Source organism: Rhinolophus sinicus, chromosome 15 (genome assembly GCF_057876585.1).
Source record: "Rhinolophus sinicus isolate RSI-liver-muscle chromosome 15, RSI-T2T, whole genome shotgun sequence".
Lineage (NCBI taxonomy): Eukaryota > Metazoa > Chordata > Mammalia > Chiroptera > Rhinolophidae > Rhinolophus > Rhinolophus sinicus.
In genome coordinates, this window is record NC_142515.1 from 60,659,235 (window position 1) to 60,682,772 (window position 23,538).

Here is a 23,538-nt window from a genome sequence, read left to right on the forward strand (position 1 = left end):
AGACCTAATCATAGGACCATAGAATTATCCCCCTTCCCCACACCTTACTACCACATAACTAAAAGCTTATTTACCAGAGTTCCTTTTATGAAATACATTATGTTTAGATTTTAGTGAAAAATTATAAGCTATGCTAAAAGACAAAACAAACAAACAAACAAACAGCAACAAATGAATAGATAGAGCAAGCATGATAATCAGACTCAGATATGGCAGGGATATGAGAATATCAGACCAGGAATTTAAACAACTATTAATATGCTGTAATGATAAAGTAGACAACATGCAAGAACAGATGGGTAATGTAAGCAGGGAGATGAAAATTTTTAGAAGGAATAAAAAAGAAAAGACAGAGATAGAACAACATTGTAACAGAATGTTGATAGGGGAGGAGGCGGTGCATGTATGGGGACTAGGGGTGTATGGAAACTCTGTACTTTCCACTCAATTTTGCTGTGAATCTAGAAGTATTCTAAAAAATACAGCTTATTAAACATAATAACAATACACTGATGATGAATATATATGAAATGTGGAAAAAATTTTAAAAGAATGAAAAATCAAATAAAAAAACATAACCCATTGAAAAAACACAAATAATAAAATCAGACCCATAGGCGATCTAGGATTTGGACAAAGAAAAATAAAAATTATGTGATCATTCCATAAAAAAATAGCTAGACTGAAAAAGGTAGTTAAAAATGAAAAAATGATGGGAAATGCAGCAAAGAGCCTAAGAGACCTATGTATTATGCTTTAAAAAAATGTTTAAATACACATAGAGGCTCAGAAGGGAAAGAAAAAGAAAATGGTTGAAATGTTACCAAAACTGACAAACGACTACAACTCATAGATTCAAAAAATTCTAAAAAATCAAGCATGAAAAATTCAAAGCAAACCACACCTAACAACATCACAGTAAACCTGCTGAAAAACCAAAGACAAAGAGAATTCCCAAAAGCAGTCAGAAAAAGACTAATACCTTCAAAGAAAAACAACAGTACTGACAAGTGACTTTAGCAGAAACTCTGGAGGCCAGAAGACAAAGGAGTAATATTTTTAAGGTGTTGAAAGAAAATACACGCTGTCCTAGAATTCTGTACCCAGTGAAATGATCTTTGAAAGGGAAAATAAAATAAAGATCTCTAGACTTCTCCCCCCAAAAAAGGCATGATATTGGTCACCAGTAGACCGATAGCTAAGTAAATTTTTAAGAGTTCTTGAATCAGAAGGAAAATAATCTCAGGGAAAAAACACAGACACAGAGGAAGAAATGAAGAGACACAGGCAAGATAAATATATTGGTAAACCCAAATGATTCCTGACTGTGTATAACAATGATAATCTCTCATCATCTTGAAAATATATGTAGGAATAAAATAATAAAAAATGGAAAAAATAAAATGGATTTAAAGTGTTTTAAGGTCCTGACTTTGTCTTGGACCTGGTAATATATTCATATCTTTAGGGTAATTTCTTTAATAATTTAGAGTATATAAGAATGTAAAACCACCAAGCTAATAGAGACAGAATACCAAATAACAAAGCAATATTTTAATTACAAAGAAGGCAAAAAAAAAAAAAAAGGAGATAATTAACATACAACAAGAGGGACAAAAAGAAAAAAAAATAAGATTATAGCTCTAACCCAAATACATCAGAAATTAGGTTGAGTGTGAATTAACTAATTACTTCAATTAAAGGTTTACAAAGACTATACTAAATTTAGCATACACATACATAATTATACAGAAATTTAATCTGCTTACAAATGTGACACCTTAAATATAAGGACACAGAAAAGTTGAAAGTATGGAATGAAAAGACGTCCATTTTCCTCAGATTTATTTATGGATTTAATATAATTTCAATCATAGTCTCAAGAGGACTTTTGTGGGAAATAGGTTGGCGATTCTAAAATTTCTGTGTTGTTACCAAGTATTAACGTACATTACCAGATATCAAGACTGATGACAAAGCTACAGTAACTACAGTAAAAATTTTTCATTTTCATTTTTAACTACCTTTTTCAGTCTAGCTATTTTTTTTATGGAATGATCACATATTTTTTATTTTTCTTTGTCCACAGTAATACTCTGTGGTATTAGTGCAGAGTGGACACATGGGGGAGCAGAGCAGAATATGAAAGCAAGCCAACCCATACAAGATCACCTGACTTATGACAAATCTGACACTGAGATGTGATGCAAAAGGGACTTTTTCCTATGAATGGCATCAAATAATCGAATCTACAAGTATTTGTATTTTAACCTCTATCTCACATCCTACTAAAAAATCAATTCCAGGAGGACTGTAGATGCAAATCGAAACGTGAAACAACAATGACAAATCATCCAGAAGAAAACTTAGGAGAAAACCTCCTGGCCTGGGTTAGGTAAAGCTTTGAGAAACAGGACACAACATGTCAACCATTGAGGATAAGAGAAAAGTTGATCTATCAATCTACATTTAAATTAAAAGTTCCTTTCATCAGAAGATACCAGAGAGAGTGAGAAGGCAAGTCATGGTGTGGGAAGAGATGTTTCACAAGAGCAGAAATTCAGACAAGCATATGTAACAGGCTCAATCTCATTAGTCATCAGGAATATGCAAATTAAACCACAATTAGCTACATACTACATTCCCACTAGACTGGCTGAAATTGAAATATCTGGCAGCACTAGCGTTAGTGAGAACGTGGAACAATTGCAACTCTCAAGCAACACAGGTGAAATGCATAAATCAGTACAACTATTTATTTCTGAAAACATTTTAGCAGTATCTACATAAAGTCGAACAGGTGTGTGTATACCTACGACCCAGCACTCTAACACAAAGGCATACATAAATTCACCCAAATTATGTACAAAAAAAAGTTCATAGGGACACTCTTTGTGTTAATGCAAAATGAAAACAAACCAAAGTCTATCAATAGGAGAATGCATAAATTGTGACATTTGTATAATTAGATCCTCGACTGCAATGAAAATGAACTTCATGAAGAAACATAAATAAATCTCTAAAGCCAATGTTGAATGAAAACAAAAAAGACCAAATAAAGGATAATCGAGTCTATCTATACATTTTTCAAAGATACATGAAATTAGTCAGTGGTTGTAGAACTCGTAGTCTTGGTTACCTTTGGAGTTCTGGGGGTGTTAGCTGGTAAGGTAGTAATGTCCTATTGTCATTTTAACTGGTGACTACACAAGAGCGCTCACCTTATTAAAATGAACCGAGCTGTAGACTTATGATTTGCTTACCTTTCTCTGTGTATTTTATAATTTTTTTAAAAAGTATATTTTAAAACTGTGGCCTTGTCATTGGGCCCTTTGTGACCATATTTCTTACACTAATGATGGTCATCATTGATTGAACACTTGCTATGTGCCAGCCACTGAGGCTGGTACGAGGTGCTTTATTCCAATTACCTGATTTCATCCTTTGTGATGGGATTGCTGCCCTCATTGTATTGATTTCATAGATGTGGGAACTGATGCTCAGAGAGGTTAAGTGACGTATGGTCATGTAGCTAGAAAATAGCAGAATCTGACTTCAAAAGTGCAACTTTCTGAGTCCAACACCCTGCCTCCTATGTAGTTCCCCGCCTTGGTATTCTTGGGGATACATTCAAAATACTGGCTCCCAACAACCAAATTAGAGTTTTGCAGGAAACAGTCACTCAGCCTGAACAGTGAAAAGCAGACAAGTGTTTTTCTCTACAAACACCTATCTTCACTGATGAGCTTGCAAAACACTTGGTGGCTGAATCCCAATTCTGGAGAGGTGACCCTCTGCCTGAAGGTGTCTCACAACTGCATCTTCTAAACATGCAAGGCATTCCAGGGTGGCAAAAAGCACAGGTTTTATTTAGGCTGACGGACTAGTTGAATCACCTTGAACAAACCACTTAATTATTATTTCAGTAAAATAATAATTTCACTGTCAAAAAGAGATTTCTTAATTTTCCAAGGTAAGAAATGAGTTAATTCTCCCAGGACATGATAGGCATGTAATCTATGTGAATCCCCTTTCTTTCCCCTCTGGACCTGACTACATTAATTATCTTTTATTCCTCCCCCTCCCCCATCCCCACTCCCATTTTCCATCTTTCCGCGCCCTGCTCTGTACCCCAGGAAACTGGTCAGTGTGAACATTCTCAGTGGGTTCCCTGCCCTCTGCTTTTGGGATTGGCTGGGATTAGAGGGAGGAGGACCAGTGAAGTCAGGGTAAGTGTTTCCCAGCTCTCTTTCTCCTTGCGGGGTCACCATCAGATAGATGGCTCATTCTGGAAACTAATGGAGGCAGCCTGTTTCAACTGCCTCTCTTCTACTGTGGTAAGTACATGCTGCTGCTTTTCTCCACAGGCTCTCCACTGTCCTTGTGGCTTTCCATGATATCTTTCTGAATAGCCCTCTCCTCAAATTCCTGTTTCAATGAGCCTTCTTTCTCTTACTGGGCAGGATCCTTTCTGTTCTAGAAGCCTGCTCTGTCATCTTCTCCTGAATTCCAGAAGCCCCTTCCTTCCTCCCAAGATAACTTGGCTTGTCCTGACCACAGGTTGATGACTGAAGACAATGTAGCTACTGTGAGCTTCGGACCTAAGGTAATGGCTGAAGCTAAAACACAGGCACAGAGTACCTGTAAAATTATCTCAGCACGCATACTCTTCATCGCTCCAAATGTATGCATTTATTTTTTTCTAAATGTCTGCCATAGCTGCTGAGGGGAACATCAATGGAATCATGACCTGAATTTCTCCTCCTGGCATAGGAACTCCTGAAATTTACTTCAATCCTTCATTTATTCATTATGTGTTCATACATTCAACAAATTTTCCTAAACATTCCTGAATACAAGGCAGCCCGCCAAACATGGTAAGAATATAGAGGTGAAACACACATGAAATTTCTTTCAAGCTTTGATAGGTGGGAGGCTTCACTAACTGTTGACTAACAAAAATGTGATATACGGTAAGCAGCAGTTTTAGGAGACTCTTATGGTCCAATTCAGAGATCTGAGTTCTAAGCAAGTTCTGAGCAAGAAAATTGTTCCGTTGCAGAAATATAGCAGATTGTAGTTTGTTTGCGATAACTTGTATTTGCTGATTGGGTATGCCAGGCATTTGGAGGGATGCCCGCTCCCATCTGACATGGACAGATGATTGCCTTGTCAAATGTATTGCCTCTGTATAACATTGCTGTAAGTATAAGGAAACTGATACGACCAGGTGAGTGGTGAAGCTATACTCTGTTGGATGAGATGCAAGTCAGGAATACAATGTAAAGAATCGAGGCTAGAGCATAGTTTCAATGCTTAGACATTTATTAACTTCAGATAATATATTTTTAGATAGAAATATTTTAATTCTGTAGATAGATAGATAGATAGATAGATAGATACCATAAATGTATAAAATATCAAATTATATCTTACACATACAATTAAGTGTTAGTTTTAGGACATCTTTCCTCCACCAGTCTTCTAACTGGAAATCTTCATATTAATCTTTGACTCTTTTTTTTCCCCCTGAAAGCTAAAATTCACTTAAGCCTAAATTCTTGTAGATCCTTTAAAAAACAAAACATAACAACTCTAAATTGTTTCTTTGTTTCTCGTTATCATCAAGTTTAGGTCCTCACATTTTGTGATGGGAGGTCCATTTTCTATTAGTGTCTGCTATAGTGTCAAGTGTTCAGATGCTTGTGGTATGGACAGAAACAAAACCAACACATGTCCTTGCTCTTGGAGCTTATGTTGTAGAGGAATGTTTAAATACAATACAAATCCCCTGACTGAATAGCTCTGCCTCACATCACTCATTTTTCTGATGCATCTTACATACTGTTCCTAAGACAAAACACAACTTTCATTGTTTAACTTTTCTGTTCAGAAACTTAAAATAAATTTCAAGGCCTCCACAGTTTGCCTGTATATTCTCTTTCTAATCTCATCTTTCACTCACATCCTTTAGGTAGCTTTTACTAGCTACCTAAGGAATAGTGCTTTCTTACACTTATTTTTATTCACGCCCCTCTACCCATGTGACATGTTCTCTTTGTCTTTTGATATTGTCCTTACCTCAAGAAACTCAGCCCACATCCCTCTTTTGACCAAATTACTTATGCTCCTGGAACCATTGTAGCTAATAACACAAGTACTGACCTGTGGCACTTCTACTTTAGTAAGAGAGAGTAGCTATTTATAACTTTTATTTAACCAAGGCTGTTTATTTATAATCTCTTCAACTACACTGTAAGTCGGGTGAAAGTAAAGGATCTTGTCGTAAATATTAACACCTTACAAATATGAGCACAGCTGAAAGCAGGAAAAATAGTGCTTTTGAAACATCCTAAAGAGATGCAACAAAGCATCCAAACTTAGATTTGGCACTTTTTAGGTAGTCGTTGCTCTCATATTTTGCTTAGAACCTGAAAACTCTAAATTTTTTTTGTTTTGTTAATTGCTGTACATAAGTATTATAAAAAGTGAGAAAAGAGTACAGAAGCATATACAGAGTAAACAAATTTCCTATCCCTCCTCAGAAGTAACTTCTGTTTATCAGATTCTTAAAAGTATTTCCAGAAATAGCTTAGTCCACATAGAAGTATTTATTAACTCCCTTCCCAGATTTTTCTAATTTTTTGGGACACAAATGGTAATACACTATACTTACTGTTCAGTATCTTGCTCTTATTCATGATTTATTTGGAGGTGTTCCTTGTCAGTACAACTTTATTTTACTCTTCTTAACAATTCCTAAAATTCCTTAGGAAAAACTCATAGGAAAATAGAACAGCAAATTCTAGAAGTGGGAAGAAGGCAGATATTAAAAATACAAGAAGTAGTTATAACTACAAAAGTATAAAGTGCTGTCTATTTTAAATTTTAAAATAGATTATTCCCAGAGATTGTTTTTTCCCTCCAGGAGTAATCAGAACCCCCCCTCCCCCCCCACCCAACACACACACACACACACACACACACACACTACCAAGCCCTTAGAAGTCCTAAAGGTATTACTTACTACATATAAATTTAATGTTAAAAATTTTTAAATTTTAATTATTAAGAAAGAGATTTTTTTGTCACCCCAATAAACCAAAAAAAAAAAAAAAAAAGAGATTTTCTTAATAAATCACAGGATGAATATGCAACATCTTTTAACAAAATTCTTGCCTAAAATGATAGAAACCTGGAGAGGCAATGCAGGATATTAGGATGAACACATATTTTGAAATCAGACCAAGTTGGTCTTGAAATGCCCACTTTGACACTTAATATTAGACTTTGGCCAAGTGACATAACTTTCTTAGCTTCAATTTCCTTATTGGTAAAATAATAATAATAATACCTATCTCATAGGACCTGTGAAGAACAAATGAAAAAATATTTTATGCTTTCCACCATACCTGGCACACAACAGGTACTTAGTAAACATAAAGTAATATCCACCAGACTCTTTGCTTATCCAAAATGATTAATTTCCTAACAGCTTGGATGCTGAGATGTAACTCTATCTTTTATAAAACTTACAATGCCTCGTATATACTAAGTACTCCAAACTTATGCATTGATTTATTTTGTTCTGTAACCCTTAAGAGTCTGGTTTGGTTTTTTTCATAATCTTCAACAAAATCATCTAGTCTCTAGAAAGAAATACAAAGACTCATACATGACCACATGTGCCATGTGATGATGACGAACTTAGCCAAATATCAGAATCTCTGCTAGTGAGGTGCTTTTAACCAAGAGAAAGTTGGCTCCTACTTCAAGAAGCAGGAAATCACTGAAGATCTGGAGATCTATGGAAAATATGACTATGAACGTCACCCCTCATACATCCTGTGGGCTCATCAGGGCCTCTACCAGCTTCGGAGATGCTTACTCCCCAGAGCCTGCTTCTTTTCCTCTGCATTTCATTATGAGCGCTCCTGGAAGTCAGGTGCTGAGAGGGCACTGACTGAACAGCTCACAATCAAATCATGCCTCTCCAGGTAAGCCAGGCTGCTTTTCATGTGCTTTCTGGGAATAATCAGAATTTTTGCCAGAGTGGGTCTCGGGAACAGAAACGAGGGCTGCTGGCACTGTCAGCTCCCGGCACAGAGATGGGGCATGTGACGAGCATCCCATGGCTGGCGTGCAGATGGAAATGCTGTTTTCTTTCTGCCCTGGCAAGAAACTCCACCTGCCCAGGCAGGAGGGAAGTGTTGTGGGTGTGAATGCTACAGCTGAGATGTTGGCTGAGCTCAGAGGCTGAGCAGTTGCCCCCGAGAAGTGGGAGGCTGTAGATCTGCAGATCACCCCACGGACTGCAATTTATGAGAGTATGCAGGCGCAGCACCTGCCGTATCCTGGATCCTCACAACAGCTCCGGACTCAGAACCCATTCTCCAGGTGAGGGGGTGGAAAGGAGGCTCAGAGATGATAGCAATGAGACTAAGAATACACATCTGGTGAGCTGCAAAGGCCAGATTGTAAGCCAGATCCATCGGCTCCCCGGTTTGTACCTATTATTTGAGTACTAGGCCATACATTTGGCTTCTCTTTCATACAGAAAATAAGCAGTTTGCCCCCCATGAAGCAAAGACAAGCATGCTTTTGCTTGTCAGGACCAGTCCTAGCCTTTGGAATCTGTGTAGGTTCCACAAGAGACTCCGGTGTCACTAGAGGGGAGCTTATGAGCTGAGAAAACTTCACCCTAGCAATCATGGACCACCGATAGCTCTATAGATTCATTCTCTGCACTTCAAACCCAAGGTTACACAGCTGGAAAATGCAGAACCAAAATGAAAAGCCAGCGTCACTTGTCCTATTGACACTCAGCATCGGTCGGTCTACTTTGAGGTCTACGGGACACCAACCCCTTCTTCCTGAGACTGGCACCCCAGGAGCCAGACCTAGGGGAACAAGGCAAATACAGATTGTCTCAGGCCCTGCATTGGCACCTGTAATGTAAAGTACTAATACCGAGTCATGGGTAGAAGCATGGGCTCTGCATTCCAACTGCCTGGACGTCATGCCCTTCTCCACAGCGTAAGCACGTCACCGAATTTCTCTATACCTCATTTTCCTCATGAACTACCATGTACGGTAACAACAAGAACAACGGAGATAATATAGGGAAAGTTTTGGCACAGAGCAGATACTCCATAACTTGCAGCTATCGTGGTGATTACTATGGAGCTCTCACAAAAATCAACGAGATAGGTATGATTATGATCAACATGTGAAGGAACCAGAGAGACTCAAAGAAGTAAAACACAAAGTGCTTACGATGCAATGGCCAGAAATTGGATTCCTGCCCAGACACAGCCAGTTTCAATACCCATTCCTTTGCCTGGTCTGCGCCACCTTTGCCTGCCCCAGGATTAGGGCATCACCCCACAGCCCTGCATCTAGCAGTTAGTTTCCCATGTGCCTTCCCAGTGGGTTAAGCCTCAGGAGCCCTACTTGCAATACATTCCCCATACTCCCTCCTCTGACCACTTCTCCGTAATTATCTCCCCCTCAGGTGAGTACCGAAATGGGATTACACCTAAACACTGGGAGAGTGGGACACAGGGCGTGCATGATTCCCAACTCTTAAGAGCAATGGCTTAGAGCGTTATAAGAGAATTTTAAGAATATATTGGAAGGTATGGACCCCATTCCTGGAAAAAAAAATGCATACACGCACAGTAAGTTAACAATATGGTGAACAATTTTAGAAGGTTCTTGGACACTGCAGAGATCTATCCGGGGACGTCAAGGAAGGCATTCTTGCTCTGGGGGAGAATCCTAACAGGCTGAAGAGTCGGCCCGGAGCTCCCCTTGGCCTGATGCACAGTTTGCTTTGTGCAGAATGGGGAGCTTTGTGGGGAAGAGATCCCCTCAGAGAAGCAGCCTGTTTTCTGACCCTGATACCCTGCCTGGCTAAGAGCAGCTTCAGGGAAGCAGGCACCTGGCCCAGACTCTGCGGTTAGGAATGATCCTGTTAGTCCAGGCCACCCACAAGCACTTCAGCAGATACTCACCAACACGTCCCGAGGCCACCAGAGAGGAGGCAGCAGATGTGGAGGCCAAGGGACCTGGTGGGGCTGGAGTCACTGCGTCTCGGGACAGAGCAGGCAGCAGGTGTGTTCCTGCTGAGGGAGAGCAGACTGCGCAGACAGGAACGTGTGCTATGAAGTCAGACAGGTGAGCAGGCGTGAATCCCAGCACTGTCACTCGCCAGCTTTGGGACCGTGCCTTTTTGAGTCTCATTTTCCATGTCTGTACATGTTGGATCATAATTTCTACCTTGCAGGGCTGATCTAAGAACGAAAGTGCATTTGTATGTAAAGGGAATAGTGCAGTCCCTAGACCACTACACCTGATCAATAAACGGTCACTGCTGTGTACATGACAAGGTGTGTTCTTTTGGGAAACAATTAGGATGCCTTGGAGAATGCTTGAGACTTCTTTGCATGTTTCAGGGATTCTGGTTGAAAATCAAGAGGATTTCAGAGCAACGGTTTGGTGAATGAGGACAGTTGACAGTGCACACCTGGCTGCCTGGCCAGAAAGCGGCCACTTTGCAGGAGATGTGTCCTCTCTGGCAGCTGACCGCAGAGCACTACTTGGCTGAGTGTTGCATTGAGACTGTGCACTGGACGGGGAAGCCCTGAAATGGCCTCTTTCCTCCCCTGGACCCTGTTTTCCAGATCTGATAAACAGGCCTTCATCTGCTTCCATCGCTCAAGTGCATTGCTGTGTGTTTTAAATTCTAAATGTGTGTGCCTGAAATCATGAGTGTGTGTGCAGCGACCTCAGTGAATGTGCACGAGTGTGTGTATATGTGTACATGTGCCTATATATACTTATTTTGTCTGTTGGTAAATGCCAGCATGTTGGCAAATGTTTTGTTTTCCTCTAATCTGGGATACCTGGTTGCCCCTGGCAACTGTATGCTTGAATCTGCTAGTAACTGAGCCCTTCCTGAGACATATTTAGTTGCTCATCCCTTCTTCTAGATCCTGGCCATTGGCCATTGCAAATCTCTCCAGCAGGAGTTTTTCTTGCTGTGGAAAGAACCTCTCCTCTCTCTGGGGCTCAGTACCCAATATCAACTTCAGAGGTGAAAGAATGAAAGCTGGAAGGAGGTTTGATGTCACTGACAATTTGTCCTCTCTCCTTTATAGAAGGTGCCTATTATCTCACCTTATTTATCTGAAACAGGTATACTTCTTTCAAAAGTAATCTCTCTAACTGCATACGGGGGGTGGGGGGGTGAGGTGGGGAGGTCAGGAGGGGAGAGACAAAAATTGAAGTTATTGGCATAGAAAATTGTTACCTATCTGGAGTTTCCTGGTATTAAGGGTGAGAGTAATACGAATCAAACACAATTTCATTTATTAAAAGCAACTGCTGGCATGAAATAAAACAGTGGTTTAGATAAAACAAATGTTACAATATGAACAGACATGGTCTCTTTTATTGTGTCCAAAGCAAAGAAATGTCAGTTCAAAAAATTTTGGAACTTTTATCAGATCTTGGGTTGCCAAAGCAAGAAGCGAAAAACAAGATTTTTATTAAGGTATAGATGCTAATTCGTGAGCATGTACTTTTGGGAGTGAAAGATGTTTACTCAAGAATATTTACTCAAAAGAAAGGCAGGGGCCCATGAGTAAGGAACCCCTTAGTCTTGGAAACATAAGGTCACACAGAGACCCATCTGTCCATGGGACCTGCCCATCTCTGTGACTGTTAAATGAGAGGGCTCTGGCCAGAGGGACCAGTGTTCCCTCCATGCCACCATAGCCTTTAGGCCTAGTGGTCTTTCTCTCCTTTATGTGTCCTTGGTCTCCTTTCAGTGCTTGAAAGACAAAGTTAGGTATAGAATTAGTTTCACCTTGGCAAGATTTGGGAGGATTTAGAATGTAGGGACCGGGCTGCTTTTTCTTAAGAAAACGTAGCCTTTTGGGAGTCCTGTCCAGATCCGTCTGTCTGTTCAGATAATCTAGGAATGTCTGTCAGTTGTCCGCACCCCCAGCCTTTGGAGAAGTCTCTCATTTGGTGCAGGGATGAGGAACAAGGGGCAGAATGACATTCTGCTCCCAGTTGCTAGAAGTTGAGATCTTGATCACACTCCTCAAGTCAGCCCTATCTGGGTCAAGGCTGACAGCAGAGGTGTTTCTCTTATGAAGGCCATGAAGTCAGAGGGGAACCTTGTGACACAAAGGGAGGAGCTGGGAGCAAATGAGCATGGGGGTCTGGGGCCCAGGCTGTTGATCCTGGAGCTATAGAAATGACTGGGATGTTCTTTGGAGAATGGTACCCACAGACACTCTGAGGGCCAAATACTGAGGAGCCACAATGTGGGTCCTTTAACAACGATAGCCCCTTAAGGCTGAGGCCTGAGCACAGGGAAGCGACTTAGCTGAGGTCTGAGTGTAGGGATGAGAGGAGAAACAGCTGCCATTTAAAAGGATGTTCATCCACTACGTCATGGGAACACTTCTCTGTGTAGCATGGCCAAATTCTCTCCTAGGAGTTTTCCAAGAACTCACAGTTTCAAGGAAACTGTTAGGTTAACCAAAAATTAGAATTGCTTCTCAGCCTGTCCCTCACATTGCCTCCTGGTCAAAGTGGGGGACTCTGGGTGTACAAGGGTAGGAGGGCATGCCTCCACCCCTAGGCATATCTGAGACCCACTTGGTCAGCAAAGTTTCACTTGAGACTGTCCTCACCAAGGGACAGAATTCAGCTCCTGGCCACAGCATGCCAGGTAGCATTTCTTTACCCCAGAGAAGAAGAGGGTAGGGAGCAAAGTCAAGTTTCATTATTAAACAACTTTAATCCAAATGCTGATTATTATTTGCAGTGTCTGAAGGCACAAAATATACCTAAAATGTATGGAATAGTCTAAACAGTTATAAATCCAAAGAGCAAAGCATGAAAAAAACGATACATTCTGAGCTGACACAGAAATCTGAGTTGGGAAGAATTGTTTTTTTCTTTTTTCTAGAGAACTTACTTGAATTCCAATCATTTGCCTTCATGCCGAGGGTAGGGAATTTGAAAAATAACATGAACATTATGAAGAATAACACCATGAGGTGTTAAGGGTTTTTTATAAGCATAATACTTTTCTCTCAAAGATATACTCTCTCTCTCTCTCTCTCTCTCTCTCTCTCGCTCTCTCGCTCTCTCGCTCTCTCTCGCTCTCTCGCTCTCTAGCTTTCTCGCTCTCTCTCTTTCTCATCACACATGGTTCCATCACTTTCCTCTCCCTGACACCCATTCTAAACAAAGCTGTCCAAGAAAACATCCATGGTATACCCCAGAAGACAGGTCATCTTGCAGGAAAAACAGACTTGGGTGTGAGATAAGGCAGTGAGACCACAATTTGATTAAAAAAATAGAGAGATATATATGAAAAATTGACCACCTAGGGCAGGGCCCCCAAAGTGCTGATGGAAAGAAAATGAAGCCTGATCTTCCTTCGGGTAACAACTGTAGCCCAGCTAGGCAGGCACCACCGTGAGCATGCACCCAGCTCCTGGCTCTACACGCGCTGATTGGAGAAATGTCAGTGGATCACCTGATAGCACTATCATCAGAACAGTCTCAGCATCCAGAGATAAATAACACAATTAGAAGCACTCTCCTCCTCAGGGTGCTTTCAGCTGACTGTGATGCAGCCATTCCTTACTGCTCAATCACGTAGCTCAGGACTTTAGGAAAGAAATCAATCCTGGGCTAGTTATCACCCTCATAAACACATCTCTGGAGTAACTCTACAAGACTATAGGAGAGGCAATCAATAGGGCTTTGTATTTCTCCATGACCACAGACCAGGGCTCTCATCTCCCTGCTTACGGGTGGAGGAGGGAACCCCACCCTTCTCAGTGCCAGCTGTGGGCTGCGTCCACCCTCCTGGCTGGTTAAGAGAGCAGAATCACCTTGGTTTTCAGAATGAGAAGAGCTGGAGTGTTACAGCTCACAAATGACTCTGCTCCTAGTGGTTTTTTCTCTGGTTCTATAGTTTAATTGCCCCAGAAAGGGCAATGAGGGAGGAGGGCGATCAGATTGTCTAAACTCAAAGAGCAGAGTTTCCCAGCAGGTTCCCAAATCAGGGACAGGCCTAGGAATCTGAGACGAAAAGATGCTTACAGCCACGATGGCCCCTGCTCAGGGCTCACCACTCCTGGAGGGCTTCTGCAGCTCAACGAAGGGTGGCACAGCAGGGAGTGAGGACCTGTGCTAGGTTCTGGCCCTGTCTGGCAGACTTTCCTCCGGGTTTAAGACCCAGAGACATCCTTTTATTTGGGGGGGCTACTTCCCCTGCAGATGGGAGATACTTGTCTTCACGTCACACAAAGTTATGCTATTACCTCTCCAAGAGCCAAGGCTCCTTCATACCTGAATGCACATGGTCTGGCTGAGCTATTCCCAGCACTCCCAATCACCTAGAGCAGTAGTCTGCTCACCTGGGCCCTCCCTCCATGCCTCCAACAGCATCCTTTTACCTGAAACCACAATGCTTCGACTCCCTGCATCTGTGACCACACTTTCCTTTCTCACCTGGGACCACTGGTCCCAAACCCAAGAGACTAGTCTCCCTTTACCTGGCCTCTCCTCCCACCACCTTACCTGGTCCACACAGCATACTTTGCATCTCTCTGTACCACGGACTTCTCACTAGGCCAAGTCCACCTCTGCCCTGCCCTCTCCAAGGCAATGATGGGATTGCCCCCTTCTCTCATATTTTATCACTTGTTGCTTTTTCCAGTTAGGAAAATAAAGTAAAAAACAAGGCCAATAGTAGAGCATGTCGGGATCAAAGCCCTCAGAGACAATCGCCTCAGTGTGGCCCTCCTCTCAGGCCCACATTGCACTGTGGCACACAGTGGGGCGACTCCCGGGATGGCCCCATGGCCCAGAGCCCCCTCGGTCCCCGGCTGACAGGAAGTTGATCACCCTACAGCACAGTGACCCAGTGGGCCAGGCCAACGCTGGCTCAAGGCTTACTCTTCATCTACCAGAATGGACTAAGGAGGAACAAGGGGCCAGGAGCAGGGGAAAGTGGGAGGAAACCGTGGGACACGGCAGCAAGCAGCATTTGGGGCTCCTCTAAAGCGACCTGCTCCTCATCCTCCTTCTCCCCAGCAGGAAGGGGCGCCCTATCTGATTGTCCCTCCTGCCCTCAGAAAGGCTCAGGAACAGGGGGCTTCTTTGGCACTTCAGAATGATCACAAGTAATTTGCCTTTTTATTCATATAGAACAAAATTTACAAAGTCATTCATACAGTTTTTGTGTTTTTTTTTACTGACTTTGAAAATTGGGAATATTCAAAATACACTTTTACCCCACTCCATTCTGTCATTATTTACACATATGTACAAGAAAAGTGAAAGTCTTTGTGTGTGTGCGTGTATGTGTGTGTGCATGTGTTTGTGTGTGTATGTGTGTGTGTGTGTGTGTGGTTTGTGTTGTTTCCTTGTATTAAAAAGCTCTGCTGGTCGGGTGGGTGGATGGGCGGGCAGGAGGGCAGGCGGTGTGGTCAGATGGAGGTGCCATGGGAGGTGTCCAAGGCCTCTGGAAGGACGCCTCCAGGCACGGGCTGGAAGGACATGGGGATGGGGGTCTTCACGGGGCTCTGGCGGAACAGCCCCCCGTTGGGCGACCTGTGTTTGCACTGCATGGAGGGCATGGTGGCTGAGCTGCTCAGTGGCAGCGGCAGGTTGCTGCTGGGCCCTGCTGAGAGTGTCCGGCTGGTGCCGTGGCTGCTTTGCTCCGGCAGGAAGGTGCTGACCGAGAGCTGGGTGTTCTGGTACTCCCTCGTCGGCTCTAAGGCCTGGCTGGGAGCCAGGCCCCCCATCTCCAGTGCTGAGAGCTCTATGGACGCTGGCGAAATCTGCTTGTGAGCAATGTCTTCATCCATTAGACTGTTCATGCGCCGATGGACCTGCTCCAAGTTCACTTCTTTGTCCTGGGGGCAAAGCACAGGAAGGTCAGGCCCAGCCTTACCATGAGCCGAAGCTGGCTTTCTACAACTGTGGGAGGTGTGGAAACCCCAGGTCGTTCAGCCTGCCTCCATTTCTCCCACCTCCCCTCAGCTGTATGGCCAGCCCTCAGCTCTGGGAACCCAGTAGCCTAGGACACTGCCCCTAGCTAGCAAAGATCCCGCAAGCCAGCCTTGGCAGCATGTGCCTCCCCTTCGCACTCCAGTTAGAATCATTGCCTTCACATCCAGTGATGCTTGGAAGAACTGGCAGAGACAGAAGGAGGAAGTTGTCCCATGGGAATAGAAGGGAATGACTTTTGATGCCCTAATATGCCCCATGCATTTACCATTTAGAATTTATAATGCTCAAAAGACTTGGTGTAATCACTCCCACCCCACACAAAGGAAGCTCGGATTCAGAAAGGTCAAGGAGCTCCTCGGAGTCCCAACTCCAGCGAGAGGCAGAGGCAGCGCTTAGAAGCCTGGAGCAGGGAAGTGAAGTCCTGAGAAAAACCTTCAGGGATGTCAGGGACGGGGCATGCCCTGTCTGGAAGGCTCGTGGGGCCTGGTTCCTAGATGGGGACGAGGGATGGGGACAGAGAACAAAGGCACTTCCCAGGGGTCTGCTGACTTTTCTGGCATCATGAGGCCTTGAGGCTGCCTGTATGGGTGACCCTCCCACCTGATCTCTCCGAATGGTGAACGGCATCAAGGAAATTGTTTTGTTTAGTTATTTGCTTAAGAAAGAAAACAGAACAGATGTTATCCTTTTCCAATAACTTAATGACTTGTCAACAATGTCAGAATAAACCAAGGACATCAAACTGTGTTAGAGCTCCTTAATAACAGAAGACAATGTAATCTACATCCTCGGTTTCCCCGGTGCGGAGTGGCACAGGCCAGGTGCCCAGTAGAGGAGCCACAGAGCTCCTCCATGATGTGTTAGAAGTCGCAGTCCTATTGTCAGGCCTCCTGAGTGCGATGTGCCAGGCAAACTCGTGCCAATGCCGACACTTCCCTGACGTCCAACTCCAACAGACACAAGCGCCAGGTCTAAGCCACTGCAACACAGAGCACTGCAGACTGTCTGACATGCACACGGTGTGAAGCACCTATCCCTCGCTTCCTCGTAGGGTGCTGAGAAAAACCAAGACATAGAAAAGTGCCGAACGTGCCTTCAAAAGGAGAAACCACACAAATCTAAGAGCCATTCCCATGGCTACTTTGAGCTCCCCTAGGTCTGGAAGGGGGGGATTTCCCCCAGGAATTGGGAACTCTAAATGCATGTTTTGAGTTCCGCCTAACGTGAGTGCTCAAACATGTGGCTGACCCCCGTGAAGGCTCAACCCAGCCTTTCTCAGGCAAGGAGGCCATTTGTGCAGTTCACTTCTTGCTCCCAACATCCCCTGGGATGGAGAAAGCAGGGCCACTGCTCTCACCACACCTTTATCGAGTTAATGACTGGCACACAGAGCTTGGCTTCTAGTCTGACACCTGCTGTCTTTTCCAAGAACCTGTCCCCACACAAGAAATCTGACAACACCCATAAGACAATGGAGAATTCTTTCCAGGCCAGAGGAAACCTGATAATAAGAACTCCAACTTAATTGAGGGTGGAGGAGACTCTGGGACATGTCTTAGTGTCACTGATGGAAAGGACATCAGAAATTATTGGCATAGCCTGTGGGCAGAGCCAAGATTCCAGTGATCTGAAGCCCCTCACAGCTGAACTCTGCTGGTTGATGCTGGGAGGCCATCTCCGACCTGGGGTCACCTCTAGGTGGCAAATGTCATGGGTGAAAGTGGGGAAAGTGGCTGGAGATGACTAGACTTCTACTTTACCCAACTAAATATGATTCATGCAATGTCTTTCACGGATTCATTCAACGGTCTGTAAAATATATAACAAGACAAATTCAATGTGTCTTCTTAATTAGCTTACAGCATGGTCGATCCAGCTCTATTAACCTTTTCTTTATGGTTTATTTATGTTTTGTTTTTATTCTTGCCTGCGAAGTAATTTTTAATAGCATTTTTTAACTGTTATGTTGGGTACTGGCTGTTTTAGGGCCACTCAGGAACAATTACCTGATGTAAGAAGACCACGGTTTATTTGTTTTGGGGAAATTACTTTTTCCCTCCTGGATAAGATTCTGGCAAGTGCCCTGACCACCTGTAAACCAACGGCAGGACCACGACCCAAGCAAGGACATGAGAACTGAATCTGAATCCTGAACAAAGAGATAAAGAGACAGAAATGGTTGATGTTCTGTCCATTACAGCAGTAGTGCTTCAACAAACTTTCCACTCCATGGCCGTCCTCCGGGATCTTGCCCTCAGCTCTCTGGACAAGGCTTGACTCCTGCCCATCACCCAGCCTGCTTCTCTAACCTTCTCATGGCTGCTACGAGCTCCTGATAAGCTCATGACACAACTCCTTCATCTGCATTCGCCAAAGTCATTGCCAGAGCTGTGTCGGTAAATATTGATATCTAGGGGCTATTTTCATTTCAAAATGTATGAGAGGCACAAGATGGGTACAAGAGAATCTGGAAGCTGGAGAAACTGAGAGAGAATTTCAGACACTCTCGGGGCTTAATAATATAACTTTTCTTTCTCTTTGCAGCCAGCAAAGTTTAAAGAAGGTTGGGCAAGTTCAGTGCCCCTTCTGGCAGAGCCTTTAGTTTCCATCGAAGGAAAACTGATGACCAAGTGGGTCTGGGAAAAACTGGTTAGTTGCATAATCTTTCCTTCTCCTCCTTCCTAGTTTCCTTTCAGGGCTTTATGGATCCCACTGGGTAGGGAAAGAAGTAAAGTTTAAGAGTGGACTAACTTAAAGTGGGAGGCAAATGTCTTAGTCCTGGATGTGTTCACTCTGGATTGGCATTTAGAACAAAGGGCTTGACTCTTTTTTGCATTCACATGAGCACTGGGCCAGGGTTCAGGAGATGCTCTGCATTTTGCTGGGGTCTAGAGATAGAAAATGGAAGACTTCCTGCTACAGAAGACCACAGGGAGGCAGAGTTGAGAGTGGGGACAAAGTGAAAGAAGCTCTCTACTTAATGCCAGGGAAACAAACATAAGGAGAGCTTTGGAGGAAGACCTACCAACCAAAATCCTGTGAAGGAAAATGTGAGCAAAGGTCTCGGAGATGAAATCCTTCACCGGTGAAGCACAAGTTGGAGGAGGCTTGGAGAGGATGGGGGAGGAGTATCATAAGTGGCAGGGCATCGGCACCAATCTAGCATAATAATCACAGCTGTGAAGAGCTGATCAGGTAACATCAAAGCCTCGAGAATACAGACCAACCCAGAGTGTGGTTGTGGAAATAGCCCAATTACCCTCAAGATAGTAGTTTTGGAAGAAAGAGCTTGAATCAATAGTTTATTCAATCCATCTATATTTTTTCTTGCCTCAAATTCAGGACAAACGAAGCAGTTCCAAGAAGGACTGCAAAGCTGGGCAGTGGTTATCACCCCCTACTTGAGGTTATTCATTAACCTATACCTGTGCATGTCAGGATGCAGAGAAAATGTCCACACCACCTGAACAAACTTTCCAGGGGCACCTTCCCACCCAGAATGACGGTCAAGAAATTCATCCTCTCTGCACCAATGGAACATCATTCTATCCAAATTCTATTCCTGCTGATAGCCCCAATACAAAGCAAACCCTGGAAGAAAGGGGTGCCATCATGAGCTTCCTGTATTTCTTGTTTCACTGGTCAAGAAAATTAGTGGAACTAAAGCAAACACCTCTGTATCCTCTCTGGAAAACACATACAGCATGTTTCCGAGTCTCCCCATGTGTCCTCCAAGCTTCCTGCTTCCACAACTGTCCAGGGGTCAGAGCTGAAGTGCAGGGAACTGGAGAAAACCACTGTGTTTGGAAATCCTGGGGGCACTATCTTCTTGGATCACCTGGGGCCACAGATTTGGCACACACTAAATAATTTTTGGTGGCCCCCTGGCTAGGGAAAGAGGAGGCAGAAATAACCTACCTAATCATGGAAAGACGCAGGGGTGATCTGAATAATTATCTATATTTTAGACAAAATGGGGCATTCTATTATGTTATGCAAATTCAAATAATGGACTTTTTTATGTGAACTACATCAGTTTATATCCTCATTATCTCAAGGTTTTGGTGTTCAACCAGGTAATGACAGCTGTGAAAAGAGACTTGGAAACTTACTGCTGCCTTCATTAATTTACTGTAGGTAACTGACCTAATCAAATATCCCTGAATATGACATAAAATTTACTGACTAAGTTTATCCATGAATCCGGCTGAATTCTAGCTCTGCGTTTCTCACCTCATATTAAACATGACGACAGATGCACCAACAGAGGTTACTGGGGACTCTCTCCCAGGCATAGTCTTGCAGAGAGATAAAGTTCTGTAATTAAGCCACTGTTCACCAATGTGGAAATAATACAGTGTATTGGAAAATGGTAATTAACTAAACTATCATCTATGCAACAGCCAGTCACACGTGGGACTCGTTAGAACTGATTTTAGCATCCAACGGCTCCTACTTTAAGTTGGGCAGAAACAAAATGTACTGAGGGACTTGCCACATGACTGGCATTGTAGGAGGCATCCCTGAGACCAACCAAGTGGTAAATGAGACCCAACGGCTGGTAGAAACACCATCAATGTGATCTTAAGTGTTGCTCTGAAGACTTGCCCAAAGGGCTGGGCTGGGAGTCTGAGAGTAAAGGTTGGGTAAGAGCAAAGAAGCTGAAAGTTAAGTCAGGAGATGATAGGCAGTTTTTCAGAGCATGATAAGGAAGCGTTCTGGTGGGCTCAACTGCAGATTTTGTAAGGGAGGGCAACGAGAGGAGGGAGCTAATGAACATCTATCATGTGACTGGAACAGGTATCCACGGGGTGAACCAAGGCTTGGGGTGAAGAGTCTTGTTCAAGGTTACACAATTCCATGGTAAGTGGATATCGGGATTGGAGCCCACATCTGCCCAGCTCCCATACCTGGGCTGTGTGTTCTCAATTTCCACTTGGAAGTGTGGTATAGAACAGTGTTTTCACCCTTGCCAGGACATCAAAGCACATGTGGAGTTTCTAGAAATTACTGTTGTTCAGCTCTACCTCATATAGTCCTTTGCAGAGCCCAAGCATCTGTATTTCTAAAAAGCACCAGGATTAATCACCTCTGATGCACGACAAGAATTGAAAGCCATTGATCCAGCTGCAATGATTTACACAACAATTTAACATTAATAACGTTTTCTTTATAGAAGCCCAGACTGGTTCATTCATTCGATAAACACTTTTGAGCTCCTACTACCAGATGAGCTAATGTCCTTGGTAAAGCATCTATCTCGGTCCCTGGCACATAGAAGGTGCTCGATACGTCAGTTATATTCATCATCCCTTAACGAGAGCTTCCAGTGTTCCAGATACTAGGTGTAATGATGGGGATGCAGAGATGGGAAGTGCCAGCAGAGATAGGCAGGTGCACCATTTGTGGCAATTCAGAATCACCCCCAGCGTGAAAGTAGACACAGGGAGGTGGCCCATGGAGGTGGGCAGAGGGTTTTATAGAGGGGGATCATATCGGAGCTGGTTTTGAGATACACACTGATAAGTGCTCATGCCTTCTTACTGGAAGATCCTGGGCTAAGGGCTGAGACATACACCTTCTATCCTTAGCCTCATGCTAAGCACTCTTACACCAGCAGTGTAGACATTGGGCCAGACTCAGTTTTCAGCAGAAGAGAAAAACTGGGGTTCAGGGGATGCGAATGCCCAGCCAGGAGCCAGGATCCTGGTCCAGGGGAGAATTCTCAGTTACACTCTTCATTCTCCAAACCCTCTGAAAACTGCTAGGTAGGAACTCCTGCTCCTGTGTGCACCTGAAGGAAGGCCCAGTAGCAGACACTTCATTCATATAACAGTTCTGCCCACATCACTTCTGAGTCCCACTGCCCCAGGGATAGGGAGGCCTTCCTCTAATGGTGCTGAAGAGACTTACGGAGAGTCTCATCACAAGGTCCTTTAAGGGAGTAGCCCCTTGGCCACCATTCACTAAGCAAGTCCCATAGGGCAGGTGCTGAGTAAGGCACGTGGCACACCTTCCCTCTTTGAAGCTCAGGGCAACACTGTGAGGTTGGCATAAATGAAGAGTGAAAGGCACAGGAGAGAAATCTCTACATGCAGCTGAAGAAGCATCAGAAAAGTGGAGGCAAGGGAGGGTGCCGAGCCAAAGGAAGTGTCCCTCACATCACACCTTCCACAGAGAGCAGGAGTACAGTGTGGGGGCACGCAGACAGCGGCCGCCCCTTGGCCACAACTGTGGGGCCCGGCTGCTCCTCTATCACTGCTACCTGGGTGGCCTCTGTCAGCTCCTGTCTGCTGCAGAAGCAGGGGCCAGGGAGGGCAGGCTAGGCAGGAAGCAACAAGAATTCCAAGCTTCCAGCCCAGTGATAGATGATTCATCCTTCACTCCTCATGTCATCTCCCATTTGTGCAGTTCTCATCTTTATTTCATGAATATTTTATTCTCAGAGCAATGACTCCACTTCCCCCATAAATCTAGCGGGTGGCTCTTTACTGCATCCGCCAAGCTTGGTGTACTCACCTTCACTGGGTAACTATATAATCGTCTGATTCCTCAGAATAACATCTGAGCTTAAATCCACATGAATATTAAGGGGTTGAATGCACATTACTACTCTTCCTCAAGTATGGGTCTAAACTCTGAAGACATCTCAGTACAAGCCATTAAACATGACTAGGACTCCACCCAAAGACAGGTCTGGCTCTTAATAAGTATGGCCAATGCCCCAAAATAAAGCATTCTAAGATGAACCAGACATTCGCACCTAATTGCAAATGTTGCTCCATAAAACACAGCCAATGAGTAACAGAAAGTTGGTCTGGATTAAATACCCTCATTATTTGTTGAAGGTTTTAAATATGCTTCTAAAATCCTATTGTTTCTAACCCTTTCCTGGTTCCTACTCCCTATGTGATGAGGTCCAAAGCCCCTGGCATCGAAGTCCTTCAGAGCAAGTCCCTGCTTCTCACTCCAGCACCCTCTACTCCCATCCCCTTGCTGGTGCCAATACTCTAGCGCCCAGGGCTCTGTGAGGTGTGATAACTTCGTTTACCCCCATGCTGTTCACCCCACCTAATAGGCAACTTCCAATCTCATCCCAACTCTAGGATATGTATCAATCCTCAACACTCAGCTCTAACAACCCCAAGCTCTAAACTCATCACACACTGGTACCCCTACCCCTGAGGACCCTGCCATGCCTTGGCTGGCGGGGTGCCCCTCAGCATTTGATAGGACCAGCTGCTCACTTCAGGGCAGCTCTGATCAACAGGATGGTGACAGCCTGGCCGACTTCTCGGCCCTATCTGCCAATGTGGAGGTAAGCCCCCTGAGGGCAGGGGCTGTGTCCCTACAGGTGTACTTACTAAAGGAAGAAGAAGAGGGAGGGAGAAACTTCATCTGAAAATCAGAAAACATAAAGACAGGAAAAAGATGGAACATTTCCTTCTTGTACCATGCAACACCCAAAGAGGCTGGAGGAAAGGC

The 23,538-nt window shown here is 43.9% G+C and overlaps 1 protein-coding gene across 1 annotated transcript in view; it reads right to left on the bottom strand.

Annotated features, from left to right (window-relative positions):
- Positions 1 to 15,212: 15,212 nt before the first annotated feature.
- Positions 15,213 to 23,538, bottom strand: part of GRID1 (glutamate ionotropic receptor delta type subunit 1) — a 702,359-nt gene continuing 694,033 nt past the window's right edge. The window contains exon 16 of the mRNA XM_074339722.2: positions 15,213 to 15,956. Within this exon, the coding sequence (XP_074195823.2) occupies positions 15,528 to 15,956 (429 nt within the window). The 3' untranslated portion in view covers positions 15,213 to 15,527. The remainder of the gene's footprint in view (positions 15,957 to 23,538) is intronic.